The sequence below is a fragment of the Biomphalaria glabrata genome, chromosome 14, assembly GCF_947242115.1.
Source record: "Biomphalaria glabrata chromosome 14, xgBioGlab47.1, whole genome shotgun sequence".
NCBI lineage: Eukaryota > Metazoa > Mollusca > Gastropoda > Planorbidae > Biomphalaria > Biomphalaria glabrata.
This window is the reverse complement of record NC_074724.1, coordinates 7,813,333-7,834,466: the sequence shown is the minus strand read 5'-3', so window position 1 is coordinate 7,834,466 and position 21,134 is coordinate 7,813,333. Positions and strand designations below refer to the sequence as shown.

General features: G+C 36.4%; 1 protein-coding gene across 3 annotated transcripts; it reads left to right on the top strand.

Moving 5' to 3' along the window:
- Positions 1 to 138: 138 nt before the first annotated feature.
- On the top strand, positions 139 to 19,150 carry LOC106079773 (uncharacterized). Of its 3 annotated transcripts, none has more exons than XM_056010225.1 (7): positions 139 to 432; positions 1,140 to 1,201; positions 4,205 to 4,395; positions 11,428 to 11,623; positions 14,057 to 14,329; positions 17,304 to 17,393; positions 18,144 to 19,150. In XM_056010225.1, exons 2-6 carry the CDS (start codon positions 1,153 to 1,155, stop codon positions 17,387 to 17,389), a joined length of 795 nt encoding a protein of 264 aa, XP_055866200.1. In that variant the 5' UTR covers positions 139 to 432; positions 1,140 to 1,152; the 3' UTR covers positions 17,390 to 17,393; positions 18,144 to 19,150. The 3 variants fall into 3 exon arrangements, with proteins under 3 accessions (XP_055866200.1, XP_055866198.1, XP_055866199.1); XM_056010223.1 differs by having other exon boundaries at positions 17,298 to 17,393; XM_056010224.1 differs by lacking the exon at positions 139 to 432 and adding an exon at positions 602 to 888 and having other exon boundaries at positions 17,298 to 17,393.
- Positions 19,151 to 21,134: the final 1,984 nt, after the last annotated feature.

Genomic DNA, 21,134 nt, shown 5'->3' with positions numbered 1-21,134 from the left:
TACTACCCCCTCTCTTTCTGGCTCTTTTCAGCCCTCTCTCCTTTCTTTTCCCTCTCTCTCTCTCTTTATCCCTCCCTCCCTCCCCCCTCTTCACTTCCTCTCTTAACCCTCCCCACCTCTCACATTTTTTAAAAAGTCATTCAACATTTTTCGTCTCAACGACCTCTTAACAATATGGGAACGTGTGTAGCAGACGACACCGGCTAGAAGACTTATCTTATATATATTTATATTTTTAGGCCTATATATATACATTTTAAAATTATTTCCAAAACAGAGGCTTAAGTGCTAGCAAGAATGCGAGTACGTCGAAATTTAAGTCATTTATGATGTGAAACATTTTTACAAACATTTTTTTTTTTTTAAACAAAACTAAAACGGATTTTCCCTGGATAATCATCATTTTGATCGCCAAGTCGTGGCGTGACACCGGTAAGTAGTAGTATTTAATATGAAATATATTCTAATTAATTTAGCATTGCAAAACGCAACACACTTTGTTTTTGTAAACAGTTTGCCCATTAGCAATGTAGCATTTTTTAGGGGTTGTTTTTTAATAGTAATAGCACCTAATGTTATGTATGGCGTGTCACACTTAGGTGTACAATTCCTAGAAGCCGATCCCTTTTTTCTACCTCTGTGGGGTTTTATTTCAAACTCGGTGCAATAGTCATGATATACTTACTATCATAATTATCTTGTCTGTGGAACCACAATCTTCAAATGTATTTATGTTGAAGACAATGTCCATTTGTGTTAAAATTATTAGATAGGACTTAAAAATGGATAAATTTTTTAAAGAACCACGTTTGACACGCAATGTAGGTCAAGGAATTGATTTCAGTGGGATACCTCATGCTATCTAGAGATATTAAAGTTACACTCCAGGTAATAAATGATAATTATTTTTTTTACAATTTTTTACAAACTAATGGGTACCTGACATTAGTTGGGGAAAATAAAGCTCGTTGGTCGTTTTGCTGGTCACACGACACCCTGCTCGTTAACCGTTGGTAAAAAGAAATAGATGACCTTAACATCATCTGTCCTATAGACCGCATAGTCTAAAAGGGAAACTTTACTTGTTTACTTTACTATCTAGTAATTATTTTGCGAATTGTGATTCTGGTTTATTTCAGGTTTATAAGTACAATGGCAGGCTCTCGATGTTTACAGAACGTAGGCATATCATTGTTCTTAGGTAAGTTTTTTTTTTAAATATTTTCTATTAAAGACAAAGTTGTTCATCCCGTTTGGTATTGATGTATGCGTCTAGATCTCTCCTTGCTACTATGCTGGGCCTAGATCTCTCCTTGCCACTATGCTGGGCCTAGATCTCTCCTTGCCACTATGCTGTGTCTAAATCTCTCCTTGCCACTATGCTGTGTCTAGATCTCTCCTTGCCTGTATGCTGGGTCTAGATCTCTCCTTGCCACTATGCTGGGCCTAGATATCTCCTTGCCACTGTGCTGGGCCAAGATCTCTCCTTGCCACTATGCTGTGTCTAGATCTCTCCTTGCCACTATGCTGTGTCTAGATCTCTCCTTGCCTGTATGCTGTGTCTAGATCTCTCCTTGCCACTATGCTGGGCCTAGATCTCTCCTTGCCACTATGCTGTGTCTAAATCTCTCCTTGCCTTTATGCTGTGTCTAAATCTCTCCTTGCCACTATGCTGGGCCTAGATCTCTCCTTGCCACTATGCTGTGTCTAAATCTCTCCTTGCCACTATGCTGTGTCTAGATCTCTCCTTGCCACTATGCTGGGCCTAGATCTCTCCTTGCCACTATGCTGTGTCTAAATCTCTCCTTGCCACTATGCTGGGCCTAGATCTCTCCTTGCCACTATGCTGTGTCTAAATCTCTCCTTGCCACTATGCTGGGCCTAGATCTCTCCTTGCCACTATGCTGGGCCTAGATCTCTCCTTGACACTATGCTGTGAATAGATAAAGTTGCCCGGGCGACCGAGGCCCTCCACTCACATATGTGAATCCAAAGTATTCAAACTCTCGATTTTAGAGTTACGCCTTCACCCTATCACATTGTGAATTTTGCATGTTTTCAAAGTCATTTTGAGACGCAAGGGTTGGAATGGGCTGCCTAAATCAGCCAGGAAAACCAACGACAGAATTTAAGTCACTGATGACATACATGACTAGGTTGACACATGAAATTATTAGGACTATTCTTTTTTGAACTAACGTCTGTAATATAAGATAAGAAGATAAACATGCCTTTTGAAGTACTGAGATATAAGAAAAGATTATCCCACAAGACATTTCATTAAAAAAAAATGCATTTTTATCAGTGTTCCTATAAGTAGAGGGTTGGAAAGGTAATGTATATTACCCACCGGATACGATGCTTAACAAAGAAGTCAGTGATAATTGTTATATTACTTTAATATAACTATCGCGGATGTATTTATCTAGTATCTTGTAAACACTAGCATGTCGAGGTCCGGTGCAAATATTACAAATTAAGCCCCGTTATATTTATAACATTCAAGCTTGGGGGTATATAGTCCATTGAAAATAGATAATAGAAGCCTTTTTTTACGAATAGATAACATATTGAGGCTTCTCTTTAAGTTACGGGAATAAGGTCTTGTGCAAAGTAAAAAAGGGATGTCCCTTTGGATGTCCCTTTATCATGAACTGACCCCCGTTAAAAACCCACTATGAAAAATAAAGGTGGTTATAATGTTTTAGAACATAGACAATGGATGCCTTTTATAACGAATTCAGCCCTGATAAACGCATTTTATTGATGCTAGTTTTTATAAGGCTTCAAGCGAAGCCATTTAAAATACTGCACTCTTCCTTAAATTTTCCATCGAATGTATTCACCGTATCTTATTAATTTTTTATCTCTTTGTAAATGAATTGCTCAAATTATTATTATTATTATTATTGTTACGTATTTCTGAATCTTCTGGCTAAATGTATTAGTAGGCACACAAATAAAAACACTGTAAAGAACTTGACGACTAAACTTTCAGCTTCATATAACTTTATTGACTATTAACTCTAACAATTTGTTACTGTAACATGTAGCGTAGAAGACTGTACAATATCTGTCAGTTTACAGTTAGCTATACTTCGTTGCAATTCATCTCTTCACTTCGTTGCTATTCATCTCTTCTCAACTTGCATCGAGCCGTATTCCACAGAACAGACCAACGACACACTTCCCATTGTCGCTCCAGGTCTCCCAAAGCTGAACCAAGTCGTACTCAAGTCTACCGAATCAGAGCCGCACACGTCTTACATCGACTGTATCGACTGTAACGGCTCAAGTCCACTGTAGTTCGCTGTATAGACTTTAACGACAGTAGTCCACTCCAGTTAACTCTACCCTAGTTAACTTACATCGAGTCGTACACATCTCTCTTCTACTGTCTCGCGCAGTAGACAACAGTACCGACGACTCACTCACGACTGACTTTCACATTAACTCTCTGGCTTATATAGAGTCCCTAATCGCTTGTCCAAAGTTGCACAAACACGACTATTATCCTCTGGAATAACACGTGAGGAAACGTCACATCCTGTCTTTGGTTATACATGTAGATTCCAGAAAACATCGGCTGCAGTGTCATCTTGCCGGGGTCACAAGTTGTGACCTCTATCTGTCACTGGACATTGCTAGTACCTTCTGGAATAACACGTAAGGACACGTCACATCCTGTTTTTGTTTATACATGTACATTCCAGAGAACACCCACTACTGTGTTATCTCGCCGGGGTCATACGTTGACCTCTACCTATCACTGTCATTTGTAACACTATTATAGCTTTTATATAGTGCTACTTTCATGCTTATAGTATGCTCAGAGCGCTTTTGGTCCAATCTCATTTGTGGACCAGTGGGGGGGGGGGGGGGAGGGGTATCTAGGAGTTGGTTGTCCGTGCTGCCTTTAGGCGCTCAGCAAACACAACTCAGCCCGAGTCGAGTGTCGAGCCTCGAGCCCCCTTCTAGGTAGCCAAGCCAAGCCAAGTTCAAGCGCACTTGGCCTCTCGACCTCGCTTCCCAATCTGTCCCTTGGCTTTCGTCGTAGGGGTGCTGTGACAGTTCGTGAAACCAAATCTCACCACTGTTCAGCATCTGCTCTTAACTGGATATCAAGAGCGATCCCGGTTACTACGTCATGAGTTGTTTATTTTTTGAAGCAATATAATCACAAACATTTTTTTTCCTTATTAAGTGTGTTGGCTTTTAGAAAAGTCCTCTAGCCAAGACATCACTCTAGAACTTCAAACACATGGGTGTAGCCATGGACTGTTAACAAAAAGACACAACATAGACTTCACAAGTGTAGTGCATCTGGGGGAGGAGATTGAGAACTTCTCCATGGCCGTAGTTTTTGTGATCAGCATGACTAACAATGAAATCTACGTAAGTACATGTGAATGTTGTACGGGGGATTAGCAAGTAGAGTACATTGAGTCTTTACCAGAGTCGTAGAGAGGGAGGCAAGGGGGTAAGATGCCCCGGGCACAGCCCTTAGGGGGACGCCACATGTTGCCTTTATTTCTATGTGATGTTCATGGAAAATTCGGGGGGGGGGGGCGAGGCGCCAATAATTTACATTGCCCAGGGCACACGTTTTGCTCACTACGCCTCTGGTCTTAACAGCCTCCTTAAAGTTCAGGGTACCCAAGACAATTTCAGGACATTATCAAATTGTGAGACAGAGACGTGGTACAGAGGTGGCCCTAGTAGTGTGTGGGGCCCTGTGGACGCCCTGGGCGAAAGTCATATCAAGGCTACGAATATTTGTATGCTGTGTTGACAAAAGATTCTCTTTATCGCGGGAGCTTCTTAAGGCGTGGGGCCACATTAAAGGGCGCCTTTGTGTGGAATGTGGTGTCCAGTTGGTCAAGCTCAAGACGGTTTCTAATCAAGTTCCATAAGAGAAATATTTGTGATTTATAATTCGTCGAAGTCCACGAAACTGTAATGGAACATTGTACCTTTATCTGATTGTAATTGGTATTAGTCGTACCTGCTGTGACTTATGTAGGTCAATAAAACACAAAAAGAGTGTCAAGTGCTGCCTATCGTTTGTTTCAATAAATAATCGCAGGAATGACAGGGTCGCTTTGTCCTAAGCATACACAATGATTGTAAGCGAACTTGTTTCCAATAGACCAGGGGTGAACATTTTACGGTTATTTAATGTGTTTCTATTATCAGAATGAATCAGAATACTGTAACACATGTAACATGTTCTTTTCTCAAATGGGTCATCTAAGTCGTCAGCACACCACAGTAAGCAACCTTTCAAAACATCCCTCTTATCTCACCTGGTCTTACGCCTACACTGTTACCGCTTCGAGAATTCACTGGCTCACACCCACTTTCTAGTGCCCTTAGAATTTGTTTTATATTTGTAAATAAGGCCTTGGTTTTAACCTATTCATTCATAACATGTCTATGGGGTCTTATAAATTGTATTAAACAGAGAGAAAACGTATTAACAGAGATCTCTTAATAAGCTACAACGCTTGTTTGTAAGATTTTGACAATAGAAACAACATTTTTGAAAACAATCTTGAATTATTTGATTCATTGTTATCCCAGAATTCACAATAAAAACAAACAACCTATACGATTTTAAAATATATATTTATAATCACAATCACTGTCCTAGATCTCAACACTGCAAGGTTTATCTCCTATTTTTCCTATATACAAATTAATTTATTAACACGAATTTAATTAACTAATAGGTTATTTATTGATTGATTCATGTATTATCATCGACTAAGAATAATTGTACAAATTTTATATACGGAACGGGAATTGGGAATAAACATGATCCACCGAAACATAGAAAGTGAGTTGATACAAGTTTTGTAAAAAGTGAAGATCAGAATGAAGTCTCTCCTTTTAGACAAAGCAGTTAAAATAGTCAGTATATAAAACAGATGATATAAATGTCATGTTTCTATAAGCAGTGATTAAAGAGGATGTCATGTTGCGAATACGACAGCGGTTCTCAACCCTTTTAGTTCCGCGACCCCTTTTTACAATTGGCCACTATGAGGCGACCCCCAACTGTAAAATAATATTTTGGCTTATGTTATAAAATCGTATTCATAATGTAAATATCCGAAATGAATTGTCAAAGCAATATTTTTTTAAATCACGAAACACTAAATATTTCGGCTTGTATCCCTGCATTTATTTACTCTTAAATCACCTGATCACCATATTCATCTTGTATACTTATATGGTAATTATGAAATAATTACGTAGCATAGTAAGCAGCTAAGGCAACTGTATTCTACATTGGTACAAAATTGTCGCTCCAGTTAGGGAGTAAATATCAACGACATTGTGAAGGTTGAACTTATTTCTGTTTTACCAGATAAGAAATTTTAAGGCGATCTTTACAAGACCAGAATGAATGTCGTCATCTGCATCAAGTCTACTTCTGTATTTAACAAGTTGAAAAAATGTTTTTGAGCTTTCTTGACTCGTTGTTAATATCAAAATGACTTTCAGTTTTTTTCAGATTCATTGATTCTGATAATAGAACGTCGTTACAAATGACTCATTGTGGTTTCTCAGTTCTTGCTTTAACCATTGAAGTAAAACCACAACGTCTAAAATCGTCATTATATTTTCTTTTCTTAACGATCATTTTTAAGGGTAGTTCCATCATAGAACCTTTTCTGGCATAGACTATAACTGGAAAGTGTTGTACTTATTATAAACGGATGTGGTTTTCAATTACGTGCGTAAATTTTCCTTATCGAACTGAATCCGCAATGGTGTAACCGTTGTGTCTCGATAATCCATTTCATAAACATTCATTTAAACTGTTACAAATACTTATTCTGCGAGAATTAAACTTTGGAATGATTCTAATTCAGTTGTTTACAACATTTAGCTACCCATGAAAAGTTTTGCTCCATGTCAAGTTTTTTTTAGACAAAAAAAATATTTTTTCTATGGTCTTAGGCGACCCCTGGATAATTGTCTTTCAACCCCCAAAGGGTTCGGGATTCACATGTTGAGAACCCCTGTAATACGACGACCTTTCCACCTTTCCTTTCTCCAATAGATATCAGGTAGCCATTAAGCAGTTTGGTTGACTCATGGGAGTCATAACAATTGAGAAATTCAAAATTCCCAAGCGTCAAGCCCGAGATCCTTTCCCATTCCCCCTTCTCTCCCTTTACCAACGTGAATATCTAAATTTAAACTTTCAAAACCTATCTAGTTCGAATCTAGATGAATACCATGCTTTTTGTTTTGTTTTAAAGCCCTAAGTACCAGTGAGTTAGGACAAATATAATAAATACCTGACTTATTTATAACATAAATAATCTTTGATTGTGGAGCTGTTCACACGACAAACTCTTTCACACTAGGGGATTAAAGGAAACGAATTTCTTAGTATTAAGATAATATATTTATCCTAACGTCGCTAATGTGACGCTACTGATTTTATTTTTGCATGACAATCTGCGTGTATTTATTGGATTTGCTATTTCTTTTACATGCATGACTTGGTTTGTCACATATCTTTCAATGAAATAAAGAATGTCAGCCAAAGTACTTCTCAATGAACGAAGGGGAAGACTGAGAGACCGAAACTCTTCTGCGCATCCAAATGTTAGCCCCCCCCCCCCCCCCCCCAAAAAAAAAAAAAAAATGGATAAGTTTGACTCAAAAGTTTGTCGATAATAAAGACTCTCTTTTTTGTTGAAACAAAAATAATTGACATTCTAGAATCTAGATCACAGAAATATATTAGACCTAGACTGGACATGGAAATCTCAAACACTACACAAAAATGTCTATAGGACGATACTAGCCAGGAAAAACCCAGTGACTTGGCAGAACTTAGGTCATTGGTTAATATGCATGACTAAATGCATGACGCGTAGGGCGTAACCATCTTCTCTTTTGAAGTAACTTCTGTATTATATAATAAGATAAGATGTTGTGAAATACTTCAAAAACGCTTCTGTGTTCTAAAGCTATCGTAAAATATTTGTAGAAAATGGATGAATTATGCAAATTCGTTTTTAAACTTTCATACTATAAATAATATCTAGTGAATTCTAGTTTAATCTAAAGGACGAGGCTAGCTACTCATTCCCAGGAACTATATATGGCAAGATAGGTAGTTCGCAGCAGACGCGGGTGATACTGTTAAGCCAAACACACTCCTTTTTATTCTCTGGACTATAAAGTGTAATATCGCCAAACCCACTATCCAAGCTCAGGAAAGGAGAAAAATTAATACTTATAATGTGCTACTATCCTAAATTTAGGCACGACGTAGAAAAATATTTGAATTACTTGGAAACACTGAAATGAAAAATAAACAAAATATGGGAACTTAGGCTTGGAGATTAGGCGTTTATGGAAGTTATCTAAAATAACAATATACCCCATTGTTATGTCAACCGAGGGGATAATGGCAACTGACTTCATATATACCTTCAAGGCCCTTAACATTCTTAAGAACATTAACGTTACTTGTCAGAAGACGGGACTACTGCAGACCTGCCACGTCACCAGAAAATTCCTCAGTGGACACTTATAAGAGGACTACAATGATGTTTACACCCTAAGTCCTCCACCATAAGGCTATACCTGCCCTGGAAGGATGGAGGCCGTGGATTGCAGAACATCTTCAAACTGTGTACGACGCAAGTTTCAAAAATACGATCAAAACTTCAAGCCTCCAACAATGAACTAGTTTCCATCCTACGCAAATACGACTATGATGCAACCTATGATGAGCCTAAACAATGTTGATGTTAATGTCGGTTTGGACGACGTCGGGCATGAGATTCCCCAATGGGAAGAAAAAACACTCCACGGAAAATTCCCGGCTTTATTACATGGGGACAACATTGACAAGGCTGCTTCCTTAGCATGGCTCAAAGCAGGTCATCTCAACCCTGAAACTGAAGGCTTTGTCACAGCAATACAGGACAGAGTAATCAGGACAAAAAATTACGAGAAAAATATCCTAAAACTCAATATTGTTGACAAATGCCGAAAATGTAGAAATGTGGGTGAGTCAATTGAACACATAATGGCAGGATGTTCAGCCCTATCGGAATATGCCTACCTTGGTCGCCATAACCAAGTTGCAAAGCTAATACACCAGCACTTGGCTTTGACACACAATTAATCGGTAAGGATACTCCTCCATATTACAAATACTTACCACAGGAGGTTCTCGAGTCTACGGATCATCTACTGTACTGGGATAGGCCTATTTCGACTGAAAAAACGGTAGATTTTAATCGCCCTTATTTGCTGACATCGATAAAAAAGAAAATGCCGCTACCATTATTGACATCGCCGTACCACTATCTCATAATTTAAAAAAAACTGATCTGGAAAAACAACGAAAATATGGGAACCTAGGCTTGGAGATTAAGCGTTTATGGAAATTATCTAAAAGAACAATATACCCCATTGTCGTATCAACCGAGGGGATAATAATAACTGACCTCACAGATACCTTCAAGGCCCTTGGTATTCCTAGGAACATTCTCGTTGCCTGTCAGAATGCGGTACTTCTGCAGACCTGCCACATCACCACAAAAATTCCTGCGGGGAAACTGATAAAGGGACTACGATGAATTCTGTTTTCCTTTAAAGTAACTCGACCCTGGCATCGCCAGAGAATGAATACTCGTTCTTTTCTAACATAATAATAACAATTGTACTAACAGGTTAATATGTCAATTATAGTTAGAAAGATAGAAACGTTAACCTAGTTTTTTTTGTACATTTATATAGCAAACATTTATATAAGATAGAAATTGAGAACACAATAGATTAGAACAGAGAGGGTTAACTTACTTCAATCCGCGGGTCAAATAACTTTGCTACACGCTTGTTGCCATATTTCCTCAAAAACTAAAAATGAACAGGTGCATTTGTATCAGTTGTTTTACCAAACAAGCTTTTGAATGTCCAACTGCATAGCGAATACTCCAGGTCGGAGCACTGAATGATTTTTTAGGGGGTACAATTATATACAGGTTTTGCCTGTTTTATGACAAAAAAAAATACTTTATTGGCTTACAACAAAAATCGCGAACATCGTCATACGGATTTGTATTTTCAAGGGGAGATCTGTCAAGCGTCTACGGACAACAGAAAGTAGAAACCAATGGTTTACTTCGCTCAAAGCTTATCAAGCAGGTAGCAGGGAGGTCTAGTGTCCTGGTTACTTGAATGTGTTCAAATCTCTAGACTTGTTCTTAAAGGATTTCTGACTTCGATGACTCAATACCCGTTGCTTAGATTTTAGCTACGAGTTCGATCGAGACCAATCGTTATAAAATGATTCAACACTGACCAGCAAAGTCGCAACCTGTGGACAGATTAGACCATTAGCATACAGACCTGTGACGTGGCAACGATCTATTGGTTTCCACTGCCCACAGGTTGCGATGTTGCGCAGGTTAGTATTCAGGCATGCCAATGGGTCTCGGTTTGACACATTCAAGCGACACAAGAATAAAAACAATGCACTTGATTACAATGATATTCTTGATAACAGCTATGAAGATTGACAAAAGGGATGATACTCGTGCCTGTAAACCCGTCGGTTTTAACTAGAAGTTCATTTACCATGCTTCCCCTTCACACTCACGCCATATTCTCGTATTTGTGTAACCTTATTCTGCAATGTCATTGGTCTGTCTTGTACTGTCACTAAATGTAATGTTCAATACTGGTTTTAAAAGTCTATCTGTTCCAGTTTTATGGTGAACTTAAACACAGTTGTTTTAGATAATATGAACGCTGTGCATGACTATTAGAATATCACTGATTAAACTCAATCTAGAAGAGCCCCAACGTCAGTTATTTTTACAAAGTTTATATCAACTCACTTTGTTTGTCTGGTAATAATTTTGAGCATTTTTTTTTCTTCTTACATACCTGTTCACGGGTCAAGTTGAAACTTTACACAATTATTAATTATGCCAAACAAAACATGAATCCATTTTTTAAATGTATCAATTCATAATATTGTATGATATAGAAAAAGGGAAACACATTCTATATTATAAAGAGTTATAGTTGTTAATTATAAGTTCTTTACCATAGAAAACCTTAAGTGCATTTATATTTTGCTTTTTTATTACTTTTTTACATGCCTATTTACTATTCTGTATACGTTAGTTTGAAAAGGCCGGATAGTCCCGACCGCGGACCCTATCTGGCATCACTGGAATGTAATGTAAACTTATTCTCCCACACCAAACAACACAGTTCTCCAGTTTTAATTTTCATTTTCACAACCTTATCATTGTTCTTAGGGTATTGGGGTAAGACAAATTTCCTTACGGATAATAAAGATTATTATTATTATTATTATTATTATTATTATTACTATTTTGTCTAATACTTTTTTTTTAAAAAACCCTTTTTTAGCACCTTGTAGCACAATTGGACGACTGTGGTATCGACCAAACCCCATGTCGATGTTTCTCACGTGAGACTTCCTATCGCATCAAATGTTCCATGCCTGCTGAGAAACCTTACAGTGAAGCCACCGTCTACGCTTACATCAGTAATCTGTCAGGAAAGAAATTTAACTCTGAGACTCGGCGCATTCCAACTATATACGGTAAGCTTCTATTCTCCAACGTTTTAAAAAATGTTCAACACTTAGTCTAAGGCGTGTCTTCAAGTCCATTCATTGAGGAGGAGTACAGTCATTTCAGTCTTGTGATGTACATCTACGAGGACCTGCTAACTTTGGTAAAAATAAAATCCGCAAAACTTAAACTCTATGGCAAATATTACAAGGTCTTCGGGCCCCGCAAAGACCTTCCTTCAGGGAGCAGTACCAGGAAAAAAAAAGAAAAGGGAAACATAGAAAGCGATGGGAATACAACAGTAAAGAATGGACGAGCCTGAAAGAAGTTCTATCCAAGGCAAAAGACAAAGAAGAATGAAGAAAGACAGTTGACAAATCTTGCGTGGTGCCCCAACGGTCAGAAGGATAGGTGAAGGCGAAGGATGTACATCGTGACGTACTTGGATTGTTTTACTGTTCACATTATAGATAAGACTTTGTGTGTCTAAATCTAAAGTATACTCACATTCGCATATCTGGTGGCGCTTGTATATAAACACACTGACCAAACGCATAGTGTTGAGTAAAAGTTTCTTATAGATTAATATTCTCAAACTCAACCCAATGTAAGTTCTACATGTATACATATATAAACAAAACCCTTATAAAACTTATATCACTTAAGTCAGGTTATTTTCTTCTTGGCATTCGCATGTGTATTTCTGACTACCATATGTAACCTATGATACTGTGGCATTTTACGTCTCGAGAGACGATCTTTTCCCTTTGCAACTTCTTGTGTGACTAAAGAGGACAATCCTTGATACACAGCTGCGATCGCAGGTTGGGCATATATAATCACCAGGCGCCTATGATACATACTTATAATAATAATAAGGCTTGTCTTAAAGTCCGAAGATTGATGAGGAACGCAGTATTTCCCGTGGATACGCAGACCCAGCTGCGAACTACATACTGTGCTATATCTAGCGCAGGCATAACCATTGTCCGCCGGTGGTTGATTTATATTTTCTTTTCGCGTATAAGTCTGTCCTCGGCATCGGATTTTATTTTGGTCTCAAATGTGTATCCGCAGTCTTTGTAAGTGACCTCCAGCTGTCTCGTTCTAGAGCCGCCTGTAACCAGGTGCTCTCTTCTATGTCAGTTAAAATAAAACATAAATGAACAGCAGCACTCGGGACCAAGCTTCTAAATGAGAGAAAGTAGTGAATTAAAAGCTACGAAAATAAGGGACCAGTGACCCTGGAAACGACAACACCGCCTAGCAGTAACGCCTGTATGCAAATCACCGTCCCCAGTGGTCAGTGATCACATGCCCCAGCCAGCCCCGCCCGCACCAGGCCACACCCGTGGTCACTAGCAATTTCAACAGAGCCGACACTGATAGCCGTTAGCCATGTATTGGACAATGACAATGACTCTATCTAATTGTGGTTCTCTCATTATGACAAGCGGACAATATAAATACACTGCATATAGAAGCTTGAGTGAGGATGAGCATTTAAGCTGTAAACGTAAATATACATGTAAAGCTAGGTGCTGAAACAAACGAATGACTCATACTATCATTGTGTTACCAAATACCAATCATTAACTAGTTTTTAGCGCTTCCGAAAAGGAAATTCCTTCACTTAACTTTATGTGGTCTGTCCGTCCCCTTTAGATCTCGCAAACTAGAAAAGTTATTGAAAATATGACATCATGATATTTTAGACCTTTCAAAAGTTCTGATGCAACGGCTACTTTTTTCTTTTTTGAAAGTGAAAAGTTTTATTTTTAAAATCAACAATGCAAGCATTTTTATCGTAAAAATACACCTTTTTACAACTATTCTCTATTAATATTTAAACAAAAAAACACGGGAGGCTATTTAGTTAGGGAGATTACTATTTACCACATTTTTTACACTTTTATACAAACGGTTTTAGATTTGTTGTCAAATAATTTTTATTTTTTTAACGAATGTATTTGCAAAGTTAAGTATGTTCTGTCATACTACATTTACACAAAAAATGTTTACTTTTTTTTTAAAGAGTAAAAATCTATTTAATACCCATATAAGTGGCACATAATTCAAAACAACAATAGATTTGAATTTCAGACTCCATAAACGGAAACACATGTATACACACCATACACAAGAAAGACCTCTAGCTTTGTTAATTTTAACAAGCAAGCCAGTCACTATTGTTAGGTATTTATACTATTTATATATATATATATATATATATATATATATATATATATATATATATATATATATATATATATATGCAGCAAGGTTTTTCCCAACCCGCCTTTAAAAATGGGAGATTAAAATGGTGGGGTGGGTGGGGAGGAAGGGAAATAATTCTCACGTCTTCTAACCACAAAGCCACCAATGTCTAGCCCTAAAGTTGTCTTTAATATAGCTTATCTTTAATGTCTTGTATTTTCCTTTATGCTATCAAATTTCGATAGATGAAGGGGATCTACATTTAAGCGTGAATGGACAATCATTAGACAGCAACTGTATATTGCCTATAAACGAAAAGACCCGGGCACTCACCTTCTGCTCTGGTAATGGACCCGCTCCACTTACGGCAGTGATATACCGCAACAGTGTGTTGGTTGCATCATCTGCTACCTGTGCAAACTATGAACATCCGTCGTTGGACAACTCGCCATATCAACTCGTCGTTTATGTCTGCCAGGATCGTACACCTGTAATGAATAGGACGTGCTTAACACAAGGTAAATATTATTCTGTTTGTATATTTCATTTATCTATCTCGAATCAAGTCTCTAGCTACAATACTAGAAAGACCTATTTTGACTGAAAAGACGTTGGATTTGAATCGACCAGATTTTCTTCACCAAAAAAAAAAAAAAAACACATAAAAACTTGCATATCTGCAAAGGTCACTGACATTGCAGTGCTCTTACCTCAAGATGATTACGTCTCTTAGTATAAGAAGAACTAAAAAAAAAATTAAAAAAATAAAAGGAAAAAAACTTTTTTAAAAGACAAAGCTTATATAAGAGGAAGAACCGCAAAATCACTGAATATATCTTAGTACTGCATGAATAAGCTTATTTTTCTATATATAGGCTATGTAAAGGCTAACACAAATTTAAGTAATTACCATAATTGATTAATTTTTATTTTGTATTTTAATTTTTGATTAATTCATAACGACTATGTATAGTTAAGCAAAATGTCGACTTGATCCGAGAATTGGAAAGGGGAAAAACTTGTATAAAACGTAATAAGGAGAATAACTCCACATTTACATGTACAATATATGAGAAATATTTTTTTTTCTCTTGTTTGATATCAAATTAAATAATTTATTACCAATAATTAATTAACTAATTGGTTAATTTTTTCATTGATTCAAGTTCTGTTTTTAATACAACAAAGAAGTGTGCAAATTTTTAACTTTAATCGAGAATGGGTATGGGAGAAATAATGTGGTCAAAATTGTACCAGAGAGAGTAAGCTTTGTGGGAAAAAAAAACGAAAACCTAGGCTTAGGGATAAGGAGAGCATGGAAGCTAGTTGGACAACAATACATGACCTCGCAGACGCATACGAAGCCCTAAGCCCTAAGACCTGTCAAAGGGATGTACTGCTGCAGACCTGCCACATCATCAGAAAATTTCTCAGTGGACACTGTTAAGGAGACTACAATGGTTTTGTTTTTCCTCTCTGCTCAACCAAAAACCAGAAAATGAAAATAGATTCATCTCTATAATAATATAATAACAATAATAATAATCTAAATTGCAGTGCCACTATCCCATCAAAAGCAAAAGTGAAAAAAAAGAACAAAATATGAGGTGCTGTGGATGAATGGTAAAGCTCTTGGCTTTCGAACCGAGAAGTCCCTGATTCGGATCCTGGTGAAAACTGGGACTTTCAATTTCGGGATCTTTATGGCGCCTTTGAGTCCACCCAGCTCTAAAGGGACCTGACATTAGTTGGGGAAAAGTAAAGACGTTTGGTATTTAGATTGCCACATAACACCCTCGTTATCCGTGTGACACAGAAACAGAAGATGCTTACATCATCTGCCTTATAGATTGTAAGGGCTGAAAAGGGGAGATTTTTACTTTGCTTGGAGATCAATCAACTTAGAAATTTTTTAAAAAGTACAATATTTAAAATTGATATATCAGTCAAAAGGCAATGCAGATATCTTCGTGATTTCTATGACTCAGGAGTTTTGCAATCCTCCCATTTCATAAGTAAATTTATTTGTCAACATTGTTAAGAAGACTATGAAGGCTTTTTTTTTCTTTGAATCTGTATCTTGTCAGAGAATTTGAAATATATTTGAAGATTATACCCCATTGTTATATCAACCGATGGGATAATAACAACTGACCTCACAGATACCTTCAAGGCCCTTGGCATTCCTATGAACATTCTCGTTGCTTGTCAGACCTGCCACATCAACAGAAGATTCCTCAGTGGAAACTGATAAAGGGACTACAATGAATTTCTTTTCTCTTTATCGTAGCTCGGCCCTTGCAGTGTCAGAGAATGACTACTCATTCGTCTCTAACATAATAATAATAATAATAATAATAATAATAATAATAATCGCCGTACCACTGTCTCATAATTTAAGAAAAACTGAGATAGAAAAACAAAGAAAATATGGGAACCTAGGCTTGGAGATTAAGCGACTATGGAAATTGTCCAAAATAACAATATACCCCATTGTTATATCAACCGAGGGGATAATAACAACTGACCTCACAGACACCTTCAAGGCCCTTAACATTCCTAGGAACATCTTCGTTGCCTGTCAGAGGGCGGTACTGCTGCAGACCTGCCACATCACCAGAAAATTCCTCAGTGGAAACTGTTAAAGGGACTACGATGAATTTTGTTTCTCTTTAGCGAAACTCGACCCTGGCAGCGCCAGAGAATGACTACTCGTTCATTTTAACATAATAATAATACGAGAAGCATATCCTGAAACTCAATGTTGTCGACAAATGCCGAAAATGTGGAAATGTGGGCGAGTCGATTGAACACATTATGGCAGGATGTCCAGCCCTATCAGAATCAGACTACATAGGTCGCCATAACCAAGTTGCAAAGTTAATACACCAACACTTGGCTTTGACGTACAAATTGATCGGTAAGGACACTCCCCCTTATTATAAATACTCTCCGCAAGAGGTTCTCGAATCTACTGATCATCTGCTGTACTGGGATAGGCATATTCTGACCGACAAAACGGTAGATTTCAATCGCCCGGATCTGCTGTTCATCGATAAAAAAGAAAAAACCGCTACCATTATCGATATCGCCGTACCACTGTCTCATAATTTAAGAAAAACTGAGATAGAAAAACAAAGAAAATATGGGAACCTAGGCTTGGAGATTAAGCGTCTATGGAAATTGTCCAAAATAACAATATACCCCATTGTTATATCAACCGAGGGGATAATAACAACTGACCTCACAGACACCTTCAAGGCCCTTAACATTCCTAGGAACATCTTCGTTGCCTGTCAGAGGGCGGTACTGCTGCAGACCTGCCACATCACCAGAAAATTCCTCAGTGGAAACTGTTAAAGGGACTACGATGAATTTTGTTTCTCTTTAGCGAAACTCGACCCTGGCAGCGCCAGAGAATGACTACTCGTTCATTTCTAACATAATAATAATAATAATAATACAGTTTTGGGTACTTTTTTTCAGATTCAGCAACCAATGTGTCGTCGTATGTATCAACAATGAATATTACATTATTTGTCCTTGTCATCATGACATTATGGTTGATAACATCATGAATACGTAAGTAATTTAAAGATAAACATTAGATTATGTAAGCATTTTGAATGTGAGATGCATGTACAGAATACTACGTCAATTTACGTCTCGAGAGATGCTTTTATCCTTCGGCAATATTGCATGTAACAAGGGAGGCTATTCCCGGAGACACAGGGAGGGTAAATAATCGTGTATTTAAAACCTTCAGAGGTTGCAATTTTTTTGTTGGTTTGTAAAACATAAAACATCAATATTGTTGATTATTATTCAAATCAATAACAAAATAATAATTAATAATGAAATGACTTCTAGAAAAATTGAATTTTATACATTTAATTTCGGACCCTAAGGTACACTCGGGGTCCGTGGACTACGGTTTGAGAATTATTGTCCTCGCCTATTACCCATAAGTAGAGGCTTTTTTAAAACTCAGTCAGACTGTCTGTCTGTCTGTCTCTCTGGTATTTCTCCAACTCTCCATTGTTGGATCAAGATGAAACTTCGCTTATTTGTTTGTGTGTATGCTTAACAGGATAAGATTTGTTATTAATTAATAATGTTTGACGTCAATAAGTAAAATAAATCGTACAGTAATGAGATATATGTCTGTGAATGTACGAATCTATCTTAAATATGCTTTTTTTTAGCATTTTTAAAATTTCTTTTGCTTTTTACATATGTAGCTGTTATTTTTTTATATAGGCCTTAACAAATTCTTTTCTACAAGTCCATTGTTATTTTTGATGAGGTGATTGCATTTTCTTTTTGTTTCAGGTAGAGAGAGAGCATCACGTGACTTGAGCTGTTTTGGTCGAACGGAGATAAAAAATGACCAAAAGTAGAACAGGCGATGACTGTCAAATAGCTGTCTTGAAACAGCCATTGTTTTTTTTTCGACTACACTCGACGGTCGACTTCAGTTACCTTGGATACAATAGCTTATGCGGCTATATAAACGCTTGTCTACTAGATTTTAGTCACTTTACATTCAAGTCAATATGCATGTGTGCGCTCGTAGGTTCTACGCTTTCTCTATCTGTATATATATATAATGTTCATATTGTAGATAGAATTTTATTGCATATAATGTTGAACATTTAAGTGCATAGTAGTGTTGGTCTCTTCATCATGATACCTCAAAAGGTGTTATAGACTGTGAAACAGGATATAAAACAGCTTTAAATAACATTTAAATACATTCGTGGGTTAGACTCTACATGCAGATAAAAGGTCAAGGTCAAGAAGAAGGTTATTGTTTAGAGGCCGAGGCATAGATCTATAAGTGTACTCAATGTCAGGACTTCTGAGTTATAAGTACAACAATCCCTGATAGACACACCTTGCACATACAGTTTGACAAGAAATAATAATGCTTCAAAGTAAAAGTGTGAAATAAATACTATGATATTTACACAATGATATTGACATGAATGGTGTAGATAGTAAATTACTAAAGATAAATATATGAAAATAACTAAATCCTAATTACATTTATAGTACTAATTTAAAATAAAATAATGTAATAAGTAAATTTTATGATGCATAAAAACAACGACAAGACGCCGACGGTATCTTAAACATTATCGACTGTTCCACAACTGGTATCAAAGATTTTTCACTGTACACTGAAGCAAGATACTTCAGAAAGTCTCAATAGAACAGCAACTGCAATAGTTGTCACTGAACTTCTAAACGCCAACACTGGCAATAAGTCCTTTAACTACCAGGGTAGGATCATAGATGTTGATGTTAAAACTAGAGTTACATACAAAAAGTTTTTTTTTTAAAAAGATAAACTTCAAGAGACATTACCTTGGCAACATACATGTGTCTAATTAACTCTTATATTAAGGTCATTTCGTAAAATGGAGCCAATACTTGGATTTTATTGTATTTTTTTTTTAGATTAAATGTATGACCAAAAGTTTTAATGTTTTCTTCAGATTTTATTTTTAAAATAGGTTTTCTTTCTGTTTGCAAAGTTTCTTTAATTTATTATTGAACCATCATTTATGTATTTTCTTTGATGATTTTTCATTTGGCATTTAATTTTCTATATTTTTTTTGACATAGCTTTTAATGAGATTCCAGAGGTCATCAGCTGGATGGGGAATGTTTTTTTCTGTTTGTAAAAAGTTTAATGTAGCTTGGTGTATATGTGTTAGGTTGCATTTGTTCCAGGGTAAGATTTTTCTTTTGGGTTTTATATTGGCTTTTATCGTCTTTCTATTCTCATGGAAGCCGTTTATCATTTATGTATTGTTTAGTTACTAGTTATCCTCAATGCATTTTTTTAAATCGCTATATATCATCTAGGTATTGTTTAGTTCAAGGGTGGGAAACTTTTTTATGGAAAAACCTTTTTCTATGGTGGCCACTTTTCTTTTGTTTTTTTTGTGAGGGGCGTAATATATATATATATGTATTATATGTATATGTATGATATATATATGTATAGTGTGTATGTGTGTGAGTGTGAGCTTAAAAATTATAACTGAGGAAAATATTCATACTGCGGTATACCTGTCGGCCTACATTTCAAATATACAATTAATACAAATGTTCGCCATTCCGAAAGAGTACACAGTAACTGATATTCTGAAGTTGTTGTTGTTTATGTCTTGTTTTACATCATAACATTTCAGCGCAAATGTGGATTTGTACTTAATGTGAAGATTTAACTGTTTAATTGCGTGTAAAAATGTTTCTGAATTGTTGAACTTTGTCTGCTTTTAAATTACAGTCAGCATTAACGTTTTTTTACAATTTATTTATGTTCAAACAAATAAAATATTTGTCTACAGATGTGTGTGGACCTAAGTAATGTCAAATGTTTGGTAGCAAATTTTATGAAGTCAAAATGCAGCTTCAGACAATTTTTTTTTTAATTAAGCAGGGAGAGGAGAATCTAGGCAGGTTTATGGGCAGCCTTTGGGCGCTCAGCAACACAACTCAACTCAAGACGGGATTCAAACTCTAGCCTCCTTGATAGATAACCTTTTTTTTTAGATTTAGCAACAAACCCCACTGACATTAAAAAGTATTGATTTTAAAAATCGGTCGTTGAAATTAAGTAACAAATTAGATCTTAAGAAACGATTCGTAAAACAAAAATGCTAGATAAAGAACTGATCTTTATATATATATATATATATATATATATATATATATATATATATATATATATATATATATATATATTCATTTATATATATATATATATATATATATGAGAGATAGTTTTTTTTTTACATATTCTGATTAGTGTATTGGCTTAAGGAGACTGAGAAGGCTTGTGCCCACGAGTTCGAATCGTTCCCATCTTTTTATATGAATGCATTCAACAAAAGTGATCACCAGATACCCACTTGTTGTTGCTGTCTTTTTATATTACTCCTTTTATTATGTCCACTAGCATCCACTAGTTCTATAGATGCTTCCGTGTTAAGACGAATTATATGCTTATGCTGTATGGTGTAAAATGAAATAATGGTTGCCCCCATTGAGATCTAAGTTGTTATTTCACATTGAAATGCTAAGTCTGCACAGTAGGTCTATAGAGTTATAGTCAATAATGTATCTTAAACTTTTTTCTTCTTACGACCGATACCCCACCCCCTTTATACAAGCAAAAAACAAAACATAGTCTGCAGTACACTAGACCATCTGAATTAAATAAATTCTGAGCTGTAGAAATACATTCTAATGAAGTCAACAGTTTGAAATTCATGATATTAAAAAAAAAAGAGCGCAGGTCAAAAAGCA

Bases quoted from the DNA above. Each gene is read 5' to 3' on its own strand.
- LOC106079773 (XM_056010223.1), top strand. From the start codon at position 1,153: ATGGCAGGCTCTCGATGTTTACAGAACGTAGGCATATCATTGTTCTTA. The intron at 11,624-14,056 runs GTAAGCTTCTAT...AAATTTCGATAG, and splicing joins GCGCATTCCAACTATATACG to ATGAAGGGGATCTACATTTA. The intron at 14,330-17,297 runs GTAAATATTATT...ACTTTTTTTCAG, and splicing joins TAGGACGTGCTTAACACAAG to ATTCAGCAACCAATGTGTCG.